The sequence below is a fragment of the Panthera onca genome, chromosome C1, assembly GCF_046562875.1.
Source record: "Panthera onca isolate mPanOnc1 chromosome C1, mPanOnc1 haplotype 2, whole genome shotgun sequence".
NCBI lineage: Eukaryota > Metazoa > Chordata > Mammalia > Carnivora > Felidae > Panthera > Panthera onca.
The window spans coordinates 119,726,796-119,753,447 of NC_138346.1; the positions used below are offsets into that span (position 1 = coordinate 119,726,796).

Consider the following 26,652-nt stretch of genomic DNA (forward strand, 5'->3'; position numbering starts at 1 on the left):
AAATGGGACCACTTTCTTACACTATACACAAAAATAAACTTAAAGTGGATTAAAGACCTAAATGTGAGACTGAAACCATAAAACTCGTGGAAGAAAAAATAGGCTGTAATTTCTATGACATCAGGCATAGACACATTTTTCTAGATATGTCTCCATAGGCAAAGGAAACAAAAACAAAATTAAGCTACTGGGACTAGACCAAGACAAAAAAACTTCTGCACAGCAAAGGAAATGATCCACAAAACAAAAAGGCAACCTATTGAATGGTAAAAGATATTTGCAAATGATATATCCAAAAAGAGGTTAGTATCCAAAATATATAAAGAACTCCTACAACTCAACACCAAAAAACAAATAATCCAATTAAAAAGGGGCATAGGACCTGAATAGACATTTTTCCAAAGACATACAGATGGCCAACAGATACATGAAAAGATGCTCAACATAATTCATCATCAGGGAAATGCAAACTAAAACTACAATGAGCTATCACCTCACACTTGTTAGAACGACTAAAAATCAAAACACAAGAAACAAGTGTTAGTGAGGATGTGGAGAAAAAGGAACCCTCACGCACTGTTGGTAGGGATGCAAATTGGTATAGCTACTGTGGAAAACAATATGGAGGTTCATCAAAAAATTAAAAATATAAATGCCATATGATCCAATAATTCTGCTACCAGGTATTTACTCAAAGAAAATGAAAACACTAACTCGAAAAGATATGTGCACTCCTTTGTTTACTGTAGCATTATTTACAGTAGCCCAGATATGGAAGCAACCCAAGTGTCCATCCATAGATGAATGGATAAAGAAGATGTGGTGTGTACATATAATATAATGGAACACACTCAGCTATAAAAAAGAATGAAATCTTGCCATCTGCTATAACATGGATAGATGTAGAAGGTATAATGCTAAGTGAAATAAGTCAGAGAAAGAAAAATACCATATGATTTCACACATATATGGGATCTAAGAAACAAAACAAAGGAATAAAGAAAAAAAAGAGACAGACAAAAAACAGACTCTTGAAAACAGAGAACAAACTGGTGGTTGCCATAGGGAAGGTGGGTAGGGGGGTGGGTGAAGTAGGTAAAGGGGATTAAGAGTATCATGATAAGCACTGAGAAATGTATAGAAGTGTTGAATCATTATATTGTACACCTGAAACTAACATAACACTGTATGTTAATTATATTTCAATTAAAAAAAAGAGCAGAAGAAAAAATATACAACTCACCTCTATAGCTCTTCTGGGGGGGAAAAAAAGAAACAAAAGAAAAGAAAATTTTTAGAAAGTATTTTAAAAAAGCAAGTTTGATGTTCTTGGACGTAAAAAACTTACAGTTCCCTGTTAAGTAAATCATAATGCATTTGTTTACCACTGTCCTCTGAAAGCTTTCTTTTCTTCTTCCTTTTCAGTAGCCATTCTACATCATGGAAGAGAATGGTTGAGTTTTGTCTAAGGCATAGTAGAACTGGAAGGAAAAAGAAAAGCAAGTTGGGCTTCGTCTTACATAATTCCTCACTGTGTTATAATAAAATATCTAACTTCCCAGGCAACATACCAAGAAACACTTAAGCAAAAAGGAAAAGGGCAAGAAATTTGAAGTGAGGCACTCTGGATGGAGATGTGCAGAACATCCGCCTCCCCAACCATGGCACTCGCATTCTAATTGTTCCATGTTTACTTTCTAAATCCCGGAGACCAGGCATACTTTTCTCATACCAAAACTGCATTACAGTTGGAAAATGTGGATGCTTAGTTACTTTGCTATTGGGGAATACTCGAGCAGTATTTCTTTGGGAAAGATCAAGAATTATTAGAACTCACTAGACTAAGGCTTTATGAAATAATATCCAACCATCCTGGACCTACAAAATTTTACAGGCACACAGAGAGAAAAGTCTTGGTTAATGCTCACAGCTGGCCAAGATGAAAATCAGACATTGGATGCACTGGACGACAGGGCCATCAGTACCGTATTCTGAGAATTCACAGCTGTATCTCTGAGTTGCAGCATACATATGATGGTTGGCCATCTCATTCCACAGTACTGACATCTTCTAAAAGTATGGCATCTGTAAATTAAAATGAAATGAATATTTAATTTCATTTTCAGAATATTTAGAAGTATTTTGCAATTCCCCTGGAGAACTGCAGCTCCTTGGACTGTTGCAAAGCCAGGGCTAGCAATCCCTGCCAGAGAAGACAACTGGCGTCAGCCACTTGAGGAGTCAGGAATGGTATGAAATGGCACCAGGATGTGTCACTGTCGCTTGTTTGATTTGAATTTAAAAAATTAATCAAGAGTTGACTTCCTAAGATAGTTGCCCAAACAGTGGTATTGTTCAAAGATTTCTGGCAACCTGCATCGCCAATGAAGTGAAAGCAAGGCCCAAGTACTTCCCTCACCATCCCTTACCAATTCCAGCAATGGAAAGCCACCTGCGCCCTGGCTAAGCCCAGAACAGCCGAATGCTCTGTGCGAGTAACCACTCCTCCTACCATCCCTGAGTCCCATCCAAACACTGATGTCTGCTTCAGTCTGCAAGGGACTGAGCACATGGGCAGTCTCTGCTACCGTTCTGTGAGAGCAAAACTAACATCTGCAGCCCACTTTAGAGTTTTCAAAGCATTTTTCCCTCCTATATCCGGTGCTCTTTCTCATACACAACCACAAGTAAGAGGGCAACTCAAGCATGGTTTTTGTTATGTACTCAACCTGTATCCCTGCTCAGCCTGTCAAATCAGGCTGAAATGTCATTGGCCAGTATTTATTTGAGAACTGCCAGAAGATTTTTTTGTTTTTTCCTTAGAAATAATCAGTTAAAATTGAAAACCATTTTCCAGCCTTCCGAAACGAGAGTTTGACTTCAGATATCTCAAACTTTGCCCAAAGTAGTGCCTACGTTGTATGATACCATTCAATTCAATGAAGCAATGATTTATTAAGCACACTCTGTGTGCAGGGCATGTCCCATGCAACCTCAAGCAGGACTAGTTGCTGCTCTAGAAGGATCTGAGGTGTCCATGGAGAACACAGTCAGGAGATGGGATAGGGGATGACAGACCCTGTGAAATATGGGAGCATCAGGAAGGGTGCTAACCCCATCTTGGGAGAAGAACATGTCTCGTGTGGCTTGACAATAGATAGCCACCGCATCTTCATGGGATGTTAAGGAGAAACATACTGTTTGAATTATAGGAAGTGGTGTGCAAGCATCCTCTCTGGGGGAAAGCAGAGGAAAGCTTGCATATTCACCCCTGGGCTTCGTCTGTGTTCATCATTAGCCCCTCCCTTATCTCATCATGGCCTTGACTCCTCGTTAGCTGCGCAGGATACTGGCTCTCAATAGATTCCTGGGAAACATCTGAAATGCTGTGTCATACCAAGGCGTGGGATGCAGTGAGTGAAGGGACCGGGGGCAGACACTGGCCTGGGGGGAAAGGCATCCACAGAACAACTGTCTGTTTAGCAAAACACCAGTGGCCAGGGACAGGCAAGCCCAAAGGGCCCAAACCTTGGTAATGATCAAACCACTCCACTGAGATGTTAGTTTTGGGATTCTCTACTCACAGTCCCCTCCTCACCAATACCATCTTCCAGGCAGGGTCAGATACCCACTCTAGGCCTCCACCAGAGCCCTCACTCCTCTCTGGTGGCACTGGCTTTCAGTGGAGCAACCCTCTGTTTGCTTGTCACCCCTATTAAGCTCTAAGTGTGTGTAGTTCAGGAATTTGCTTTTATCTCTAGTTTCTGCCATAATGCCTGGTTCAGAGTTATGCTCAGAAAATATTTGTTTCTATTTTTAAAATTAAAAAAAAAAACACTGGGAATCCTCAAATTAAAGTAAAATATAACAGACACACTTAATCCCACTGCTTTTTTAAAAAATGACATAAAGATGTAAATGTTCCCCTTTCATATCCTCCTTTTTCCTTTGCTAAAAGGGACCATATCACTATATACAGTGAATGTTGGTTAAGTGAATTCATAAAGGAGTTAACAAGTAAATCTAATCGAGTTGAAGAGACCAAAGGAAGGGATGTCAGAAGTTAAGTCAACAATCAGAAGGATCATCTCCCCATGTCAAGATTCTTAATGTCATCTCATCTGCCCAGTGCCTTCTGCCATATTTCTGGGGAGTAGGATGTAGGCAAAGCTGAAGCCCATCTTTCTATCTATAAGGGGGTCCTTGTTACCAGTCCACACTCTCCCTCTAAGGGGCAGATGGACCTTGCTCACTTTCCTTCTTTGGATCTTAGTTTCCTTACCTGTAAACTGGGGAAACTCATTCAACAAGTGTGTTACTAGCCATCCACATTCTAGGCTTGAGAGGTACAGAATAAAATGAAATTCTCTGCTCCTATGATGCTTATGTTCTAGAGGAGGGGCAAATAAATTAAATAGAATATGTTAGATGGTAATAAGGGTTGAGGACTTGTGAGGAGACCGGTGTGTCCAGGCAGAGCAAGGTAAGGGGGGGGGGGGGGTGATAGTGAGGAAAGAGGCCAGAAAGGGAGGTTGGGAGAATCCAGATCATTTGGGCCTTATAGGTCTTGGTAAGGACTTGGGATTTTTCCCAAATGACATGTAAAGCCACTGGAGGTTTTGAGCAGAAGGGTGGCTGTAATCTGACATATAGTTTAATGTGTTGCTCTGGCTGCTAATTACGAATAGACTGGAAGGTTCAAGGGAGAAAGCAGGCAGAGGTATTAATACCTTATTTGCTTTAATTTCACCTTTTGGTATGCCTTATTCATGTCTATGGCCATGCTTCCTTCATGCAGTTATCTCTCCTAAGGGCACCCCGGTCCTCTTTCCAATTCAAAATCCCATCCAGTACCTCCTTCAAGAGCTGCTCAGTCCTCTCCTCAGAGCTGTAAGGGAACTCGGGGAACTTGTTATCCCCTGCTCTCATCTCAGGATGAGGAAACTGGGCCCCAGGCCCTTAGGAAGCCTGTCCGGGGTCGTACAAGTAGCAAGTAATAGAGCCACCATTGCCCTTGAAGTGTGATTCAAGGGAAAGCAAAAGGCCTTCTTGATACAAAGATGTTTTCCCTGGAATTCTTTTGCTGTTTGCAGCTTCCCTCATTAAATTGTGATGTGGAAAAGCGCACAGAGTATCTTATTCAGTTTTGTGTACTTAGCACCTGGCCTGGTGCCTGGGTTGTGACAGACCCCCATAGGTATTCGCTTATGTGTAAATAACAGAATGTCAAGCCCTCAAGAGTCTGGTGTTTATATGTTATATGTCTCCACACCGCACCCCACTGCCTCATGGTATTAAACGTCAGACAACTGGAAAGGTGTGGCACCAGGATTGGAGTGGGATCTTCCAATCATCATAAAGGTCAGAGCTAGAGACCCCTTCTTTTTCCTTCCCTCCTTGATTCCCAAGCAATTCTAGAATAAAAAGGATAACACAGGTTCTGAAGGGATGTCATTCTTCGAGGAGAAACCACAGTCCTATTTTGAGTGAACTCCTGTGCCCAAGGCATGCAGGTGATAAGTGACAGTGACGATGTAATCGCCAAGCGTAGCTAAGGCTGGTGTGGGAGCCGTGTGTGTTGACCTGGAGACAGGCCCTAAGAAGCGCATCCTTGTTCTGCCAGTGACCCTGTGGACTCATATTGAGTTATCTAGTTGCGAATATTTTTTTTAATGGGCAACTTGAGTTCACACTACCATGTCCACGCTCAAGAATGGCTCCTATCCTGCTGTATTTTAACAAGTTGACAAGAAATCTTCCCTGCAGTACTCAGCTTCCCCAGGGTGGGATCCAGCCTTTATCCTCTGTGGATCCCAGTACTTTAGACAGTCCCAGGTTAATAGTAGGTGGTCAGTAAGTACGGGAAAGAAGGAAGGCAGGATGGGAAGGTGGGAGTCGGGAAAGAATGCCGGTTTCCCAATTTCTCTAAGTTTTCAGAGTGGGAACTAGTAAACTACAGCCAGGAAAAGAAGGTGATAGATGTGATAACTTAAGAGGTATCACTATGATGACTCAAGATTGCCTTTTTAGTCCTTTAGTTTTATGGGCATGAAGTTAGCATGTGGTAAATGATTTCTGAGTGAGTAAATACTGTGAACGAAGTAACGGCACCTTTGACTAACTGGTTTCCCATCTCCTCTACCTCCAAGGTCTCTGCCCGGGCACTAGCTGCCAAACTGGCCCCCACCTCGGAGATGCATGTGATATTAAAGACTCTTCATTTTACCTTTCCTTTGAATTTACTATCTAGTGATTTCCTCACTGACAGTATGCTCTTCAAGTTAGTCACAGTTTGGCTCAATTCCTCCAACACCAGATTACCCAAGACAGTTTCTGGGTCTTCCACACATGAACAGTGTAATAGGTAAAGGATCATTGAGTCCCAGCTGGATCGTCTGTCCAAATGGGAGTATATTTCATCCTATCCACCCAAGTACCAGGAGATCCTTGGTTAAAAAACGAGACACCTGCATGATCATAAGCTTATACAGTTAAGGGCTGGAAGGACCCTTGAGAATCAGCTGGTTCAACCACTCCCATTTTTTCAAGGTAAAAAGCAGGCTGAGAGGCTAAAGACTTTGCAACGCCACTTTGCTAGTTGTGGCAGAGTCAGAACTGGGTATAAAACCCAGTGTTCTTCTCAGGACACCCACTGCCTACTGGAACACAAGCTCTTCTCTCTTGCTTCCCAGTGCTTCAAGCCTGCTGATGGAAGTTGCTCTTCTTAGATGCAAAACTGGTATGGACAGATCCTTAAGAAGAGATGCTGGCAAACAGAGAGCTTGATGATAAACAGGGAGATGATGCAAACACAAGAACTGAATCCAGAAATAAATCATATCTTCACAATAGTGTTTACAGAAATTGCACTTTGAATAATTTCCATAGAAATTATTTTACCCGCCACAGGAATGTTGCTCCCTCCCACAGGGATTTGACCAAACAGAAAGAGAAGCAGAATGGAGGAAAAGCAGTAATTTAGATTTATATATAAAACATTAGTTGGAACCTAAGTAATAACCCTCAACTAATCAGAATATTTTATGCATTCTGCTTTTTAGTGGAAAGAGCAAACCACAAGAAAGCGGGCATATATCAGAGATTTTAAAAATGCTTCCAGGGCTTATTTTAGGCTTAAAATTTTTCCCTCCAATTCCCTGCACTATCTTTAAAATATCCCACTGCACACCTCCCTCTTCCTCCTCACATGTGCTCATTTGCTCATTTAATCAATCTGCCAATATTTATTGAGCCCTCCTCTGATGTCCCAAGTACCCTGCTATGTCAGAGGTGAAAACATGGTCTTGCCTTCAAATGTAATGCCTGGTTAGAAAGTTAACCTAATAAGCTTTAGATTTTTACCATTGTTTCAGTGCTGCATTTCTAGCTTTGTAAATGGATAGTGGCTCTGTACTGAATATTTCCATTTGGACTTTCAAGATCCACTGTCACTATTTTGCAGCTGTTCTGTGCTTCTGGGAAATGGGAAGTGGTGGTGGGGGGTGGGGAGGAGAACTGACATTTATGGACCAGATAAATCATGTTACTTCACCCTGAGGTTCAGCAAATGGGAGGAAGCAAAAGATCAGATCAGAGGATGTGTAGAGAGAGGCAGGGCTGCCCCACCCCCCACACCTCATTCCCCACACCTGCCTAGCTGTGGGTGGACACTGGCTACCTTCCTCTCCTAAAATCACAGCACCTGCTTGATAACCCTCTAGTAGAACTCTTGGGTTAGCAGCTGTTACATAAGTCACTGATTGCCAATTACAAAATAATGACTGTGTTTCTGACAAATAACGAAAGCAATACAGTTGGGAACCCAGTGGGTTGCCCTAACGTAGCTAGAGAGAATGAAAATTGGTTAAGATATTCTTCTTACTTACACTTTGGAAGATATGTGGAAAGCCATTTCCTGCTCACAGTTGGGTGAGAAAAGTTGCATATTCCGTCTTTCATAAACCTAACCCTTCCAAGACAGAAGGAATAGGGCCCATTTTATTTGGTTGAGAGTAGCTGCCTGGAGCAGTCTTGGGAAAATTTTGCAGCCCATTCTCAATATCTGTATGTCAGTATCTGCCATGGGCACGTGGTCAGGGGATGTGCTCTGAAATGTGGATCCTGACTGTAATACCTATTTCTGTACCTCTAAATGAATCTAATTTGGGACAAAACAGAAACTAGTTCCTAAAATCACAAGAGTTACAATGTATGTCATCTAGCTCCCCCCATTTTTTGTTAATACACTTGACACACGTTATATTAGTTTCAGGTATACAACATAGTGATTCAACTTCTCTATACTACGCTTAACTTCTCTATGCTCACCAGTGTAGCTACCATCTATTACCATGCTACATTATTATAATATCATTGACTATATTCCCTATGCTGTGCCTTTTATTTCCTTGATTTATTTATGCTACAGCTGGAAGCCTGTATCTCCCACTCCCCTTCACCCATTTTGCCCATCCTTCTACCCTTTTCCCCTCTGGTAACCATCAGTTTTACTCTGTATTTATAGGTGTGATTCTGCTTTGTGTTTATTCATTTGTTTTTTAAGATTTCACATGGGGGAGATCACATGATGTTTGTCTTTTCTCAGTCAGACTTATTTCACTTAGCATAATACCCATCCATGTTGTCTCAGATGGCACGGTCTCATCCTTTTTATAGCTGCATAATATTCCTCTGTGTGTGGGTGTGTGTGTGTGTGGGTGTGTGTGTGTGAGACATCTTCTTTATCCATTCACCCATCAAGGGACACTTAGGTTGCCTCCATATCTTGGCTATTGTAATTAATGTTGTAATAAACATAGGGGTGCATATCTTTTTGAATTAGCATTTTCATTTTCTTTGTAGCCCTAGCCCTTTATTCATTTTACAGATATGAAAAAAGAGGTACATGAAAGCTAAATGGTTCACTGAGATCAGTAATGGGGCTAGCATCCAGAATTTCTCCAAGATCATGCTCACTTCTACTTATTAAAGACAAAAAGTGAAGACAATCACAGCTGACTCCAACCATCACTGGGTTTCGGAAAAGTCCAACAGACTCTAACTGGTTAAGATGGGATTTGACTGAGACAGTGAGGTTAACACGTCCCTTGTTTCAGAGAGATCTTTTCATGTTGTTTTTAGAAAGATCAAAATCTAAGCATTGTGTCTCACTTTAATAGCTCCTAGCATTACACCACGGAGATAGAGTATGCGAAGGGATCAATGGAGTTTGCTTACATAGACAAAATAGAAAGGAGCCTATCTAAAAGACACTCCCGGAAGCTTTGTCCAGATCTACTTCTTTTTGTAAAACATAAATTCCAAAGTGGGGAGCCCATTATGAAGTAGCTGGGAGTGATTTAAAAATACAGGGGCGCGTGGGTGGCTCAGTCGGTTGAACGTCCAACTTCAGCTTGGGTCATGATCTCAGTCTGTGAGTTCGAGCACCGCATCGGGCTCTGTGCTGACAACTCGGAGCCTGGAGCCTGGAGCCTGCTTCGGATTCTGTATCTCCCTCTCTCTCTGCCCCTCCCCTGCTCATGCTCTGTCTCTGTCTCAAAAATAAAAAAAATTTTTTTTTAATTAAAAAAAATAAAAACAGAACGAGTGTGCAGATAACATAAAGATCTTGTCTTCGGGGCCATACCATTTGGAGCAGCTATGGCATGCAAAGGGAGACAACAAAGTAAAATGCTCTTTTAAAACTTTAATCTGCTAATTTCTAAGCTCCATTTCTTCCACGGAACATCTCCTAAGACTGAGGGTGAACAATGGAGATAGAGAATATTGAAAGTTGTCTTTTACATTTCTAGAAAATTATTTGCCCCATTCTGGATCCACAGTCAAGGGGGCAAGTCTCTTCTTTGAAGACTTGTACTCTGATGTTGAAACAGCCATTTAGGCTGAAATGAAAACATCTTCAAAATACTTTAGAAAGCATTTGAAAAAAGTTAGAGAGGGAGGGAGCCAAACCATAAGAGACTCTTAAAAACTGAGAATAAACTGAGGGTTGATGGGGGGTGGGAGGGAGGGGAAAGTGGGTGATGGGCATTGAGGGCACCTGTTGGGATGAGCACTGGGTGTTGTATGGAAACCAATCTGACAATAAATTTCATTAAAAAAAAGAAAAAAAAAAAAAGAAACAGCCATTTACAAAAAAAGTATAGAGAGAAACTATTAAATATGAACAGGAATCCCCAGGTCTGCACCAGCCCCATATCCTATTCCTGGGATCCCACGCTAAGGACTCTACAAGCAATGGAGTCATTTGTCTGAAGACTGAGGCATTGCAAATCATTCACTTCCTAGCTTTGACTCTCTCCACCCCTCCCACCTTCTCCCACTCCCAAATGTTTTCATTGTTGTGGAGTAGCTAAGTCCTTAAGGTAAGAAGTTGAATCTGGAAAAAGCTATGGCCTTGGCCCTTAATTTTTTTTTTTTTTATTTTTTTTTATTTTTTTAAAAAATTTTTTTTTTTTTTTTTCAACGTTTATTTTTTTTTTTTTATTTTTGGGACAGAGAGAGACAGAGCATGAACGGGGGAGGGACAGAGAGAGAGGGAGACACAGAATCGGAAACAGGCTCCAGGCTCCGAGCCATCAGCCCAGAGCCCGACGCGGGGCTCGAACTCACGGACCGTGAGATCGTGACCTGGCTGAAGTCGGACGCTTAACCGACTGCGCCACCCAGGCGCCCCATCTTGGCCCTTAATTTTAAGGAAAAGGTGCTCTGAGAAAAATTCTGTTTTGCTATTCACATCACTAAGTCTCTCCCTTAATTTTGCTAGATGGCATCTTCTGGGGGGAAAAGTGATAGTAATGCCTCCTTTAAACCTCTAAGTCTCTTTTTCCAAAGACCAGATGGGCCTTCTGACTCTGATCCTCATACAAAGATGGTATAATGTACACTTCCCCAAAAGCTACTAGGAAAAACCAGCATCTTTTAATGTTAGGGGAGGAGAGATGAGCGCATCAACCCTTTAAAAATTAGCCATTGAGGGGCGCCTGGGTGGCTCAGTCGGTTAAGCGGCCGACTTCGGCTCAGGTCATGATCTCGCGGTCCATGAGTTCAAGCCCCGCGTCGGGCTCTGTGCTGACAGCTCAGAGCCTGGAGCCTGTTTCGGATTCTGTGTCTCCCTCTCTCTGACCCTCCCCCGTTCATGCTCTGTCTCTGTCTCAAAAAATAAATAAACGTTAAAAAAAAAAAATTTAAAAATTAGCCGTTGAGTTGCTCTGACTTGGAAGCATGACACAAATATGTGCCGTTAGATGAAACCTTGCCCTTGCATCAGTCCTGCCTCAGCTACTTCAGCTTTATAGTGGTGTCTGTTACTGTAGAGCACTTGTCTATCCTGCACCTTATTGGTTGTGTGATTTTTGTCAAAGTACTTAATATCTTTGGTTGACTTTCATCACTATGAAATGAGGGCTAGAACTAGATAATTAAGCCAAAGGTGGGGGGAGGGGAAGAAATTGTCTCCCCGTGATTATTATGGTTTCCCGCATACTTTGATGACACTCAGATGAAGTGATCTCATTCAAAGGCAGACTCTGCCTCACTTTGATTTAGATCCTCAGAATGAGTCCAGCCTAAGATAGCATGGCTGTACCCCAAATTATGAAGAGGAAGATTTACCTTCACTGTGGAATCTCTTCCTCTGTATTTGAAAAACATATTTAATATAAAGGAAAAGCCAGAGGTGAATGGATTGTGCTTTAAGTAAGTTTTGAGCATAGATGCCATCTAGTCTTTGCAGTCTGCAAAATTCTTCTTTAAGTGAATAAATGTGTAGGGCAACTCTCCATTACCTTGATCAGCATCTAATACCAACCTGACACTTAGAATTAAATTAGAGAGACAAAATTGGATACTTTGAGACTTGAGGGCTGATTATACCACTAGAGCTGAAAGTGGATTTAAACTCTTTCCTTATCCCATTTAAATCTAACTAGATATAAACTCTCCATTACTGAGGAATAAAGGTGTGTCTGCAGAGGTGGAGGTTCCCCTTGATGTTCTTGGACAAGGAAACCTAATCCTTTCTTCTGACACACATGGTTGCAATAGAAAGCGTTCCCCAACTGCCAGTCTGGTTTTAATCTATTGTTTCAAGCAAGATGGGATTTGCAGGGAATGTTAAGGAAAGAGCAAAATTACCAGGACGTACTATAAAAGTGTTGATGCGAAATCAAATTTTAAACAAGTATCCAAAATAGTATGCATGGACAGCTGTAGACACACAGTGTATGCCATAAGCACAGGACTATACAAATTTTTAATTCTAAGTATATTTGAGGTAACCTTTAAGTACAACATTTAGATCTCATTTTATTAAAGTTATTCAGCTTACCAAATGAGAGCAGTGTGAAATATTGCCAATAAATACAGCGATGCTTCATATAAACAACACTGTTGGACAATGAAATATTCCATGAAGTGAACTTCTCAGGTAACCAAACTAACCCTGCAGTATACAAACTTTTAAAATGTTAATCACTTTGTACAGAAACATTTCAAAAGTGTATTACACAATTGTTCATTAAACGGTACGCTGAATAACATACCTTTTCCTGAAGACTCAGGATTAACATTTAAAATACTCATTAAAATAGGCTGAATATATTGCACTTCTTAGAAGAGCAGAAGGCAGTGGGCTTAGACAATGGTGAGCTTTTTCATGATCCTTTCCCAACGCCAAGGATTTCAGAACGCCACGTAAAAAAAGTACAACAGACGAAACTAACTTGCTTTAAATAAATCTGGTGTCTTTTCCGCTATCAGCTGTCCCTCCTGGATATTAAAAACATACCAACCTCTGACAATTAGTTACATACTTGGTCAAAATAAAATTTAGATATAAAAGATGTGCCTTCTCTGTGCAAGGTAGTGTACTGGATGCACGGGGAAATGTAAGAAACATAAAACACAGTCCTTGCTCAAGGGGCAACCTGGCTGGCTGAGTGACACTCAAGAGTCACCGGTCACCTCTGTGGTGGGAAGCAATTACTTCTAAGTTTGAAAATAACTTGTTTAAAAAACACAGATACGACCCCCCCACCTTGCTTGCGTGCCCTCTCAAAATAAATTAACATTAAAAAAATACAGATATTGAAGTTGTTACACTGTGTTCCCATACACCTTCTTCAATGGGAGTATGCCTTGGAAATATCTCCGTGGAAATATTATCAGCCATGTAAGTTTTTGTAGATAAAAGACTAAAAATACTGCTTGAGGAGATGAAGTGGACAGGCCTTGGACAGCTTTCTATTGTAACCCTCATCTTATTGCTAGGCTTTATCACACAATCCAGATGGCTGAAGATGTCACAAGTCCAATCTTACTAATTCCTAGGGTCATTTAATCTAATTAATAACATATCTGTAAAAAACTGTATTTTAATGCTTTGCTGTATATACAAGTACAAAACATTTCTAAAACTGCATGTTTACTTTTTTTAAATGTTTACTTACTTTTAAGAGAGAGAGAGTGAGGAAGGGACAAAGAGAGAGGGGGACAGAGGATCTGAAGTGGACTCTGTGCTGACAGCAAAGAGCCTAATGCGGAGCTCGAACTCACGAATGGCGAGATCATGACCTGTACTGAAGTCAAGAGCTGAACACTTAACTGACTGAGCCACCCAGATGACCCACTATTATATACCTTTATAATGATCAATCATCACTTCCACTAGCAAAGTCTTTCCTGGGGTTGAGTAATACCACATTTTGGGGGTTTTAATTATGTTTTGACTAGTCCTTTTACTTTCCATCATCTGACCGCTTCTATTCCACAGACTACCTGGTGGTCTCAGACTTCCTTACTTTCAACTACTATCTCTTTTGCAGTTTGGACCTCTCTCCTGAGCCCCTGACCTATTTAATAGTCATCACATTTGGAACTACTGCACACACCTCAAATTTAAGAGACAAAAGCAAACTTCAACTGATTTGTACAAGAATAAGTCTTGATTTCCTTCGGGTTTTTTTTTTTTTTTTTTTTTTTTTTTTGCTTTTATCCCTCCGATTCCTTCTCTGCTTATTTCTACATTACTCCAATTATGCTTGAATTTCCACCAGTACTTTGTACCACTATTAAGAGATTGTAATGGATGGTTCTAATTCACACATTTTGTTTTAACCTGTTAAGATTTCAGCTGCTTTAAGAGTACAGGCATCCTTATTCATCCCGTACCTCTCCCTATGGAAATGTGGTAATTGTCAGTACTTGTTCAAATGGATAAACACAAGAAAACACATAAAATTCTGACAAATCTCTTCCTGTTATATTTATACTGATAAGTTCTTTACCATCTGGGAGCTTTTTGAGCGCATTAGCAGAAGCAGGAGCACTGTGTTAATTCTCAAAATTTAACCCAAACACAAACAATTTCTTCTATCAGTATCACCTTCTGAAGCCTTCCCTGGACCAGGCTCAGGCACCACAATCTTAACTACCCCTCTTCCGCAATCTTGAGTGTTTGCTTCATAACACACCAGTGCATCGTTTATTTACCTGCTACTCATCAGGCCGCATAAGACAGATGTCTTTGCACCTTCGGTACCTAGCAGATGGCAGGGTTTAACAAACGTTTGTAGATGGAATGAATTAATGAGGCCACATTAAGTCTCAAAGGACCACTTACTGCGCTCTAACAGGATTGGGAAGGCCCCATTCCGAGAGAAACTTCTTAAAAGATGCCTCTGGATGGCTAGGATCCGAAAGGCAATTTATGGGCTTTCTTCCAGTCTAAAACGCTGCTACTACTGTCCCGGGAGGAAATTCTCCCACCATGAAGCCTACACAAAGACTAGAGTTTCTAGCGGAAACACTAACGCCAAGCCCCACCCCGTTCCTGTCCGCACCTGCTCTGCAAACACCCGAGTCCCGAAAGCAGCGGCACCGCGGCACGCCCGGATACATGCGCGCATGCGCAGCAAGCAAGGTAGCTGGGACTGGCTCTCTGAGCAGACGTCACACAAGCCAAGACGGCTCCGCCCCTCTCAAGATGGCGATGCGCTCAATACGGAAGGCGCGTGGGTGCTGGAGCTTCATCCGGGCACTTCATAAAGGACCCGAAGCTGCTCACGCTCCCCAGGTAACCAAAGCCGGTCTTTCTCCCGCCAACTTCCCATCCCGCTAGATCCTTCCCGTCTCCCTTCCCTCCGTTTGCTTCTCTCTTCCTGTTTCCTCTGGAGAGCACCGAGACGGTTCTCTCCTAATATCGACAAGCCTAAGACTGCCCTCCTACTCGGAACGTGGCGACGTTGTAAGGATGTGCGATGATGTCAGGCGCCCTGATGGGAGGAGCGCGCTTCCGCCTGCCCCCTGGGCCTTCGTAGAACGTGGGCCTGCAGCTGTTGCCGGGCAACGAGGAAGCGGAGTCCGCGTGAAGTCATCACACCCCAGGGCAGGTCTTTCCCAGACTGCCCGCCTTTTCAAGGTCTCCTCTATTCTTTCTATTACTGTTTCACCCTCCTTTCCCTAACAGCAAGCCGAGGGGCCAGCGCAGAAATCAGAGAGGAGGTCTTGTGAGGAATTGGGCGATGTTTTTAAATCGGAGCAGCCACTTGACGTCCTCCTTCTGGCCGTGCGGCACTTCAGTGTCAAGTGTCGGTGCGTCTTCCTCTCTGGTTCCTCCTCATTCCCCAAGTAGACTTGTATCTTGCAGGCTCTGGGAAGGAATTACAGCACGTTGCCAAAGTGCATCGTCCTGTCCTGCGCCCGGCAGCACTGCTGTTACCATTACTGTGTCGTGCTGAGAGTGTGGATACGGTTCAACCCACCCCGTCAGTGTCTGTGAATATACGCCGCATATATATACCCCTTTCACTCGTTCAGTTATTTACTTCACTCATTCAGACGTTTACTAAATGTCTTCCAAGTGCAACCTCTCGGTGGTAGGCGCTTTGCTGTACATCTCTTGGGAGGTATCTGTGGGGAAGTAGGGAGAAACTTGAGATTCTGTGATGAGATGATTTCTTGGCAGCCTTGTGTATTCGTTGTCATAATGCATAGGTGTGGATTTTGCGTGGTAACTGGTATATTGAAAGAGCATTAGACTTGAAATTAAGAAATCAAAGTCCAAGGGATTTGTCTGCCACTTGCTAGCTGTATGACACGACAAGACAAATCTCACTGGATTTTTTTTTCTTTAGCAAAATGGGTAGAGGAAGGGTTGGACCCATTGACACGTTAATGTTCTTCAAAGCTTTGGAAAATCTATGGCTCCATAATTATGAAGCCAAAGTAAAGCAATTAGATAAATTATGAAAACCAAGATTTGAGTAGTCATCCCATAAACTATTAATGTTCTGTACTTAAGTTTTCTTCATTGATATGGGCCTCACAAGATTCTTTTAAGGATCAAGGATATGCTGTAGCAAAACAGCTACTTAAATGTTATTTTAAATTTCAGGCAGCAGTGTTAGGTAAGAATTGATTCATAATTAGGTAAATCCATTAAATACCCCTCTCTTTGAAGTTGGAGGGTTTGATTTTGCAGAACCAGAATAGGCTGATTACTATTTTATAGCTAATAACGTGTTAAAACGTATGATACCAAAGTAACAGCCTTAGACCCAAATTTCCTCTCATTTCAAACCCAAGAAGTGAGGATGTCATGAGAAATAGAAAATCAAAGAGAAAAGGAAAGCAAGCTAGAGCCCACTAATTGCCCAGGGAATTCTAGGGCACTAAATTATTATAAATTCTAAAGAAAAAAATTCTTTCTTTTTTTAAAAATGTTTTTATCTAGGGGTGCTTGGGTGTCTCAGTGGGTTAAGCATCCAACTTTGGCTCAGGTCATGATCTCATGGTTTGTGAGTTTGAGCCCCACGTTGGGCTCTGGGCTGACAGCTCAGAGCCTGGAGCCTGCTTCGGGTTCTGTGTCTCCCTCTCTTTCTGCCCCTCCACTGCTCATGCTCTGTGTCTCCGTGTCTCAAAAATAAGTAAACATTAAAAAAATAATAATAAAAATAAAATGTTTTTATCTATTTTTGAGAGAGAGAGAGCATGAACAGGGGAGGGGCAGAGAGAGAGAGAGAGAGAGAGAGACAGAGGATCTAAAGCAGGCTCTGTGCTGTCTGCAGAGAGCCTGATGCAAGGCTCAAACTCCCAACCATGAGATCATAACCTGAGCTGAAGTCAGACACTTAAGTGACTGAGCCACCCAGGCACCCCAAAGAAAAAATTTCTTAAACTTCTATTATTGTTCTAGTGGAATTAATGAATATGGTTATGTTAAAGTTAATCAACTGCTAAGCTAGATAGTTTCAAAATGTAGAACTTCCAGAACAGATTAGTGTTTACAAACCTTTAATTTATCTTTGAGTACTTTTATTACTTTATGATCTTATTAATTACATTTCATAGGAATTAAATGTGTAAGTGAGAGCATTTCTTTTAAAGTATAAACCTAGGGGCGCCTGGGTGGCTCAGTCGGTTAAGTGGCCGACTTCAGCTCAGGTCAAGATCTCGTGGTCCGTGAGTTTGAGCCCCGCGTCGGGCTCCGGGCTGATGGCTCAGAGCCTGGATCCTGCTTCCGATTCTGTCTCCCTCTCTCTCTGCCCCTCCCCCATTCATGCTCTGTCTCTCTCTGTCTCAAAAATAAAATAAAACGTTAAAAAAAAAAAGTATAAACCTACATGTAACATTTAGTCATTAAATATGATGGCTTAAAAGGCCTGTTGAGAAAAGATACAAAATTGTATTCATAGTATAATTATAATATTGTTTGTAAATAAATATTTAGATAAATACACACACAAAGACTGGAAGGAAACAACCAGTCTTAACTTTTTTGTTTTGCTTTAGTCTTCCTAAATTTGGGTTAAAAGTGGCTGAAGTTTTCTTCTTTAAGCATTCTGTATTTTTCACATGTTCTAAATTGAAGATATATCACTTTTATACCCATAATAAAGTGTTAAGGCATAAATCTCCATATAAATGCATAGTCGTTAATCTCATCTGTGATATTTTAGATCTCTAAAGACCTAAAGAGATACCTGTCCCACAGTGCTATTATTAAAATGGCCTTAGAAAAGGACTACTAGAAATTTATGGCCACTTTTCCTGTATGTATCTTCTTTTTCTCTTGAAAAGCTTCCTTTGAAGTCAAAGAGATTTTTGTGAACAGATGCAGAAATATGTGAAGGAAGAATTGGATTCTTAAACCAGATGGATTAGACGTTTTTATGATATCTCATAACCTTTGTAGAAAACAGAAATTATTTTGCAACAGTATAGTTAATAGAAAATGTATTTTTATCATATGGATGAGTCTATCAAATCTACGAAATAGCCACGTTGCTTGTTATTTGGTTACACAGTTATTCCCTCAGGTGAGAGGCAGAAGTCAGGGTGGTGGGGGGTGGAGGGGCACATAGCCGATCTTTGTTGGAAACTATGACTGATAAAGTATTGTGATTCCTAGGTTGATTTACTGTTTTCTTAAAAAAGCAAAATCTTGAATAATAAGGTTGACATTGGGAACCTTTAGTTATCTCAAAGGCAGGTTTTTGCCCCTCAAGGCTAGAGGTAGACTCAAGTTTAAAATAAAACATAGGAACCACGAATAACAGTGTTTCAAACCATGCTCATTGTGAGCTGTCTACAATTTATGTGAAAGAGGTTTATTTTGCCAGGTGTTACCTCACAAAAAACTGTTGAAGTTTGACACGATGAGAGTAGTCACAGTCCAAAGAATGAAGATTTGACATGCTATGTTTAAATGCTGATGGCATTAGGTAAATGTAAGCCTGTCATCATTGGCCAAACACAGAATCCACACTTCTTGAAGCACTAACGAATGATTGTGTTGTACCAAGAGTGAAATATTGATGGTTAGTAGGCCTTTGCAAGAATATTTGTAATCATTCAGTATAAAACGTCCACATTTTGTTGCAGTTGAACAACACACTTCACTGTTAGCTGTCCCAACCTGGGTCTGGCCAGTGTTAACATAATGTTCCTACAGTTAATGGCCACTGAGTTTAGCCATTGGATGAAGGAATCATGCCTACAAAAAAAAAAAAAAAAAAAAAGGCAATGTATTAAATTAGTGATCTTGTATTTAGTTCTCACGACTAGGCTTTTTAATTTTTTTTTAATCTTTATTTTATTTTTGAGAGAGAGACAGTGTGAGCAGGGGGGGAGCAGAGAGAGAGGGAGACACGGAATCCAAAGCAGGCTCCAGGCTCCGAGCTGTCAGCACAGAGCCGGATGCGGGGCTTACACCCCTGAACTGTGAGATCATGACCTGAGCTGAAGTCAGACACTCAACCGACTGAGCCACCCAGGCGCCCCTCGACTAGGCTTTTTAAACAATTGTTCTTTTTTTTTTTTTTTTAATTTTTTCATTTTATAATAATTTCAGATTTACCAAGTTGCAATAGTAGTACTTAGTATTCCTGTACACCCTTCACCAGGCCTCCTTTTACATGATCATGACACAGTGATTAGAGCCAAGATATTAATTTGGTACAATAGTAGCTAAAGACCTATTTCAAATTTCACCCGTTTTTCCACGAGTCTCTTACTGGTCCAGGATCAAATTCAGGATCCCATATTTAGTCGTCGTGTCCCCTCCAATTTATGGCACTTCCTCAGTCTTTCATGACCCTGGCATTTTTGAAGAGAATTGATCAGTTATTTTCTAGAATGTCTCTGAATTTGGGTTTGTCTGATGTTTTCTCATGATTGGGTTGTGGATTTTGGCCAGAAGACCACAGAAGAGATACTGTTCATAACAAGGCTTTAAGGCAGGTTTATTTTAAATCATGAGGAAACAGACTTTAGTTAAGTAACTTGCCTGATGTCACACTGCTAATTAATTGTGGAATTAAGATGCTAGAATTTACTATTGGGATTTCATTCCATATTTTTCCATTAATATTTGTTACTGTAGGTTTCTGTGATCTTAATGAGATTCAAATGTGGTGATATTCCCAGTGACTTTTCCCTTAGCTTTTCTCTGCCACATCTTGTCCATCCAACTTGCAACAAGAGCTAATCAGCCTGGAGAGCTACCAGGAGCTTCCATAGCCATTATTTTGTAAAACAGTAACTGGGCTGGTTTGATGGGGCTTCTTCATCTCTCTGTGTTTTTCTCCAGTGGTGTTACAGGGACCCACTCTAAAGCCCCTTTCAAGTTCAATCAGCTTATGACTCCATTCGCTTAAAATCCTCTTTAGATTGGTTTTCCTTGTGAACTGACTTAGCTTATTAGAAATAATAATTTTCAAAAATACATTGGAGTAGATAATGAAAACTACCGATGGTCACTGATGAAAATATAGAGGAGGAACAGTGAGTAAATGCTGAGGATTTTTGCTAGCAACTCTTATGACATCTACAGCTGGGAAATGCTAAGGAGAGTAAGGCTGAGATCCTTTGTCGGGATATCTGCTGCATGGCTGCAGGCTACAGAAGTGTCTGCAGAGGCTTACACAAATATATGTGTGTGTGTATATATATATATATGTGTGTGAATATATATATATATATATATATATATTTTTTTTTTTTTTTTTAAGCCTATGTACCTCCATAACCCAGTCTTTCAGAAAAGGAGCTAACATTCAGCTAGCATCTTCTATGTGCTAAGGCCCTGTGTTGTGTGCTCTACACACTTTACCTTATTTTCTTCTCACAATTATGGAAATATTATTCTACCCATTTCATGCAAGAGGAAACTAAAGTTCTGAAAGATTAGATAACTTTCCCAAGCCTAGTAAATGGGTGTGCCGGGATTCAGACTCAGCCTTGCCTGTGCTTTTTCCACTTTGATGAGTATTTTTTCATCAAATAAAATCTTACATCAATCCCTGTTAGATAAAACATAAAAGCCGAGCTGTTCCTGTTTCAAGAATAGAGGAGTAGCTGGAGCCCTGCTTGTGTGACCTCACTGCCCCTCCCCACTCCTCCCACCTGCCGCCCACCAACAGAGGCCCCTGAGATGGTGCCACACAATCTTCAATGTCGTATGATGAAATTTGAAAAACACTTCATCTTCCTAACATGTCCGAGTAAGTTTGTTGGCTGATGATCACATATGATGGATGAATTATGTTTTAGGAGCTACCCTGTAAAGAAGTAGTTTGAGAGTATTCACTTTGATATGTATGTATTTTATCAATAAAATGCAACATAGGTTCTATTATCTTTTTTTTAAGTTTTATTTAAGTAATCTACACCCAACGTGGGGCTCAAACTCATGATCCTGAGGTCTAGAGTTGAATGCTCTTCTGTCAGTCGGCTGGCTCAGTGCCAGCCCCCTATTTATCTTAGGCTATACAAGTACTCAAATTAATAGTAGTCAATTTTCCTTCTTTCCTGCTCTCCTTCCTTCTTTCTTTCTCAACATAGCTGACTTCTGCTGATCTTTCTGCACAAAGATGGTTCTATGGATTCTCTCTCAGTCACTATTATAACCAACCCGGCCTCTCGCCTCCTCATAAAGAACATTTAACCAGTTTTGCTCTTGATTCCATTCCACCACTCAGGGTTCAGGAATTTCCCTTCTAGAGACTGCAACATGAGGCCTAAGGCTTCTTCTTGAATTTCTACAGGAGCAATTTCCTCATTTAGGGTGGGAGCTTATCTGCCCATGTGAGACACTAGATACAAAGAGGTAATTTATAGGCACAGAGGTGCTACGTTGACTCCAGCTTGACTTAATTTAACGCTGCTGGAGCATTTACTGTTTTCCCTATATATCATTTCTTAGCAATACTCTATCTTTTATTCCTAGTCGGAGGCGTAGCACTTGGTCTTAACTTCCCTGCCTACTGAATGAATCAAGGTCATATCAAGATCTTCACACCACCCTGACATCTAAGTTCCATTGGGCCTCTAAACCGTTTATCAAAATTCATCTACAGCTTTCTTTTTTCATGGCACACAGTCATCCCTGCATCTCTTGAATCTACTTCTGGTTGGCTAAGGAACTGCCTTTTGACTGCCCCTTTGTCTCCTGAACAGCGGAATTAAGCCAGCAGATTTCTAACCCATGGGGATTCTCACAACTTCTGCTCTCAATCCCTTGCCCTCTAGGCCAGGACACCAACTAGTGTGCAGGTTGCATTCCTTTGCTGGTGACACATTACAGTGCCAGGCAATGCCACTGTGGATAGAGCCCTGAATGAATGACCTAGGTTACACTGCTTATTGTCCCAGGTATTTAGGACAGTAGTTGCGGATTTTTCATCAAGGTATTTAAAAGCATAAAATAAAATAACAAATCTCACCTTGTAGTACATTTTCAAATGGAATCTGTTATTTTCACTGATAAAAATATCATTTTGTAATATAGCACTTTGTAGTTTCCAAAATGCTTCACATATTCTCATTTAATCTTGAGTACAACATACCAAGTTTCACTATTTAGTCATCTAAAATTTTTACTCACTGATTAAATTTTCATTGTGTCTTCCCATTTTTTTAACCAGTTTTCTAAGGGTGATGAATAAGTGAATATCAGTATTCTTTTTGTTTTTTATTTTATAAATGTTTATTTTTGAGAAAGAGAGAGCGTGAGTGTGGGAGGGACAGAGAGAGAGGGAGACACAGAATCTGAAGCAGGCTCCAGGTTCTGAGCTGTCAGCATAGAGCCCGATGCGGGGCTTGAACCCACGAACTGTGAGATCATGACCTGAGCTGAAGTCAGACGCTTAACTGACTGAGCTACCCAGGAGCCCCTAATATCAGTATTCTTTAAAGTTTTAGTTCACTGGATGTTATTTTCGTATTGGTATTAAAATCAGTTTAGTATTTAAGTTATTTTGGGGCCCTGGTCTGATAGGACTATGATCATTTTGGTTATTATAAACATGATGATGATGGAGGAGGTAGAACTAGCAAACATTTATTGGATGCTTACTATGTGCCAGGCATGATTTGACATGTGTTAGCGTATTAAATCTTCACAACCCAATGAGGTTTGTGCTAATATAAGCCACATTTTATAGATGAGAATAGCAAGAGGTTAAATAACTCACCCAAGGTCACATAGCTAGCAAGTGTTAGGGCCAAGATATAAACCCTGGTAGCCTGATTCCAAACTCTGTTCGTTAACTGCTAAATTCTAAAACACATTGCCCGTGATAACTGTCTTGACTTTTAAATTTGTTCCATGAAAGCCACTGATATGTATCTTGCCATGGTGACATGCAGAGTAGAAATTATAAATCATCCCTTGTTGTCACTGTTCCTACACTCTTGTTTGGCTCCATGAGTTATGAAGAAGGAGCAAAGCTGTCTTGTAAATTTATCTCCATGTCTCTATTTGGCTATTGCCACTAGGATTACCCTGTGTAAAATAAGGGCTTTAAACGCATGAGTCCCAAGGTGCATGTAGGAAGTTCTGTTTATACACAGTCTATAGCTAAAAGGTCAACCTGTGCACAGCCCTGCAGGCAGAGGGGAGGTGGTGAGTGCTGAAGCTGATGGATGACCAAGGGGCCACTATCTAGGGTTTGTTGGGATTTATGGCGAGAGTACTTTCTTCAAAAGTAGCAGAGGTACAAAGTGGGAAGATGGGAGAGGTGAAAGTAATTAGTGTTGTGTGGGCCATTTCTGCAAGTGATAAGGAAGAATTTTATTCCAAAGGATCCTTATTCCAAGGAGCTCCTAAAAGGGGCTCTAATTCACTAATTGAATTAAAGTGAATCATTTCCAATTAGTACCTTAATTAGGGTGCTGTTGAGGCTTTAAAATGAGCAAAATTGAACAGAATTTACTTTATACACCAAAGGGCTCCTCGTGGCCTTTTCCTTATACTCCACATGAACAGAGACTGCATGGGCTATTCTACTTTATGTTCGTTCAGCCCCACCTTTTACTCTCTATGGGCCCCTTTTGGGAACCAGGAGAATGTAATGGAAAAGGGATATGGAGCTGTTTACTCAAATCCCTGATTTAGATTCCTGTCCTCCCATGGGGAGAATGGGCTAAGTAGCCAGTTCATAAATTTTCTGCAAGAGACAAGAGGTGTCTTGAGCTGGGGCTAAGTGTGCAGGATGAAGGTGGAGTCTCAAGGGAGATGTTAAGAACCAGACTGTGGAGCCCGTGCCAGTTCTGGGGAGAGAGCCAGGTTGCCCCTCCATGGATACTAGTTACCTGGCCATCTTGGTTGTGAAGGAAGATCCTTCTCTGTAGGCAGGCAACTTTGGCTTCTCCAATGGCTGGCAACTTTTCAGCCACCCCCATGCTATCAAGCTGTGAAACTCTGTAACCTAGAGAAGCAAATGTCTAGAGAATAAGCAGTCACATGAACAGTATCCTTGTCATTTTAATTTACTGGCCCCTTCCTAAGAGGAAGTGTGGTAAAGCAAAAGGGACATGACTTTTGGGATCAATTAGGCCTGGTTGTACTAACTTTGTGATGCCAGGCAAATATTTGACCTAACTAAACTTTAGTTTTCTCATTTGTAAGTTATTCATAATAATGCCTTGTAGGAATTTATGTGGATTCAAGATTTTATATGTATACATATATATACATATATATGTGTATATATATATGTATAAAATACACACATATATGTATATGTATACATACATGTATATATATGTATATGTGTGTGTGTGTGTGTGTGTGTATATATATATATATATATATTCCTTATATATATTCCTTTTGCTACTGCACAGCATCTAGTGGGTCCTCCATGCTGGATGATGATTATTTCTTCAATAACATTTAAGTCTACTCAGTGAACTTTTCTCTCCTCTACCCTTATCAATCTTAATAATCCTTTGATTCCCCCATCACCACACTTTCTTGCCCTTCCATCCTGTCCCCGCCCCAACAAAATTAGTCTGACCGGATTAATCTCCTTAAAGCAGCACTCTAATTATGCATTTTCCCTTGCTCAGCAACCTTTGAGGCCTCTTGTGAAGTTTAGTCTCCTTAGAGTTCCACATTCAAGACCTTCCCTAGTCCAGATCCAAAACACTTCTCTAGGTCTTTGCTGTCTTGCATGGATCCTTTGCCTTGGAGTTCATAGAATTTCCAAGTTTGTTCAGAGCTTTTCCCTTTTACTTATTTGTTAATGCCATTGTCTCTTCTTGGAAAGGCCTTTCTTTCCATTCTTATTTGTCTATATTCCACCATTCTTTAAAAATGAAAAAAACCCACAAAATTCCAGACTTCAAGTTATAGTACAAAGCTATAGTGATGAAAGCAGTATGGTAATGGCCCAAAACAGACACATAGATCAATGGAACAGAATAGAAAACCCAGGAATGAATCTGCAACTATATGATCAATAAATCTTCGACAAAGCAGTAAAGAATATCCAGTGGGAAAAAAGATAGTCTCTTCAACAGATGGTGTTGGGAAAACTGGACAGCAACATGCAAAAGAATAAAACTAAACCACTTTCTTACACCATACGCAAAAATAAATTCAAAATGCATTGAAGAGCTGAATGTGAGACCTGAAACCATAAAATCCTAGAGGAGAACACAGGCAGTAAACTCTTTGACATCGGCTGTAGTGATTTTTTTTCTGGATATGTCTCCTGAGGCAAAGGAAACAAAAGCAAAAATAAACTATTGGGACTAAATCAAAATAAAAATCTTGTACACGCAAAGGAAACAATCAACAAAATGAAAGGCAACCTTCGGAATGGGAGAAGATATTTGCAAATGATGTAACTGATAAAGGTTCATATCCAAAATATATAAACAACTTATCAAATTGAACACCCAAAAAAATAAATAATCCAAGTAACCAATTGAGCCACCCAGGCACCCCTTCAGCCCATTTTTTAAGTGTCTGACTGTTGATTTCCATTCAAGTCATGATCTCGTGGCTGAGAGATCAGGCCCCATGTCAGGCTCCAAGGTGGGTGTGGAGCCTGCCTGAGAGTGTCTCTCTCTCTCTCTCTCTCTCTCTCTCTCTCTCTCTCTCTCTCTTTCTCTCTGCCCTTCCCCTGCTTGTGTGGGTGCCCTCACCCTCTCTCTCAAAAAAAAAAAGGGGGGGGGGCAGAAGACCTGAGCAGACATTTCCCCAAAGAAGACATATAGATGGCCAACAAACACATGAAAAGATGTTCAACATCACTCATAATCAGGGAAATATAAATCAAAACTGCAATGAGATACCATCTCACAACTGTCAAAATGACTAAACAATACAAGAAACAACAGGTGTTGGCAAGGATGTAGAGAAAAGAGTACCCTCCTACACTGTTGGTAGGAATGCAAACTGGTGCAACGACTGTGGAAAACAGTATGGAGGTTCCTCAAAAAGTTAAATTTAGCAATTGCACTACTAGGTATTTACCCAAAGAATACAAAAACACAAAATCAGAGGGATACATGCACCCTAATGTTTATAGCAGCATTATCTACAATAGCCAAACTATGGAAACGGCTTGCATGTCCATCAACTGATGAATAGACAAACAAGATGTGGTGTATATATGCTGATGGAATATTCCTCAACCATAAAAAAGAATGAAATCTTGCCATCTGCAGTGACGGATGGAGCTGGAGAGCATTATGCTAAACAAGTCAGTCCGAGAAAGACAAATATATGATTTCACTTATGTGGAGTTTAAGAAATAAAACAAATGAGCAAAGGGGAAAAAAAAGAGATGCAAACCAAGAAACAGAGTAAACTATAGAGAACCAACTGATGGTTACCAA

The 26,652-nt window shown here is 40.8% G+C and overlaps 1 protein-coding gene and 1 long non-coding RNA gene across 6 annotated transcripts in view; one reads left to right on the forward strand and one right to left on the reverse strand.

Moving 5' to 3' along the window:
- Window positions 1–1,324: 1,324 nt before the first annotated feature.
- On the reverse strand, window positions 1,325–14,869 carry LOC132673876 (uncharacterized). Of its 2 annotated transcripts, none has more exons than XR_009608249.3 (3): window positions 14,642–14,869; window positions 1,986–2,085; window positions 1,325–1,481 (listed from the first exon to the last, which is right to left on the reverse strand). It is a non-coding gene; the product is annotated as an uncharacterized LOC132673876 (long non-coding RNA). The 2 variants fall into 2 exon arrangements; XR_009608248.3 differs by having other exon boundaries at window positions 1,929–2,085.
- Window positions 14,769–26,652, forward strand: part of WARS2 (tryptophanyl tRNA synthetase 2, mitochondrial) — a 96,607-nt gene continuing 84,723 nt past the window's right edge. Inside the window, exon 1 of one of the 4 annotated variants that reach the window (XM_060626815.3) lies at window positions 14,769–15,094. In XM_060626815.3, coding sequence (XP_060482798.3) covers window positions 14,789–15,094 — 306 coding nt within the window. In that variant the 5' untranslated portion in view covers window positions 14,769–14,788. Of the gene's footprint in view, window positions 15,095–15,130; window positions 15,440–26,652 lie in introns of those variants that run through there. The other 3 variants (XM_060626814.3, XM_078451525.2, XM_060626813.3) reach the window with 3 other exon arrangements.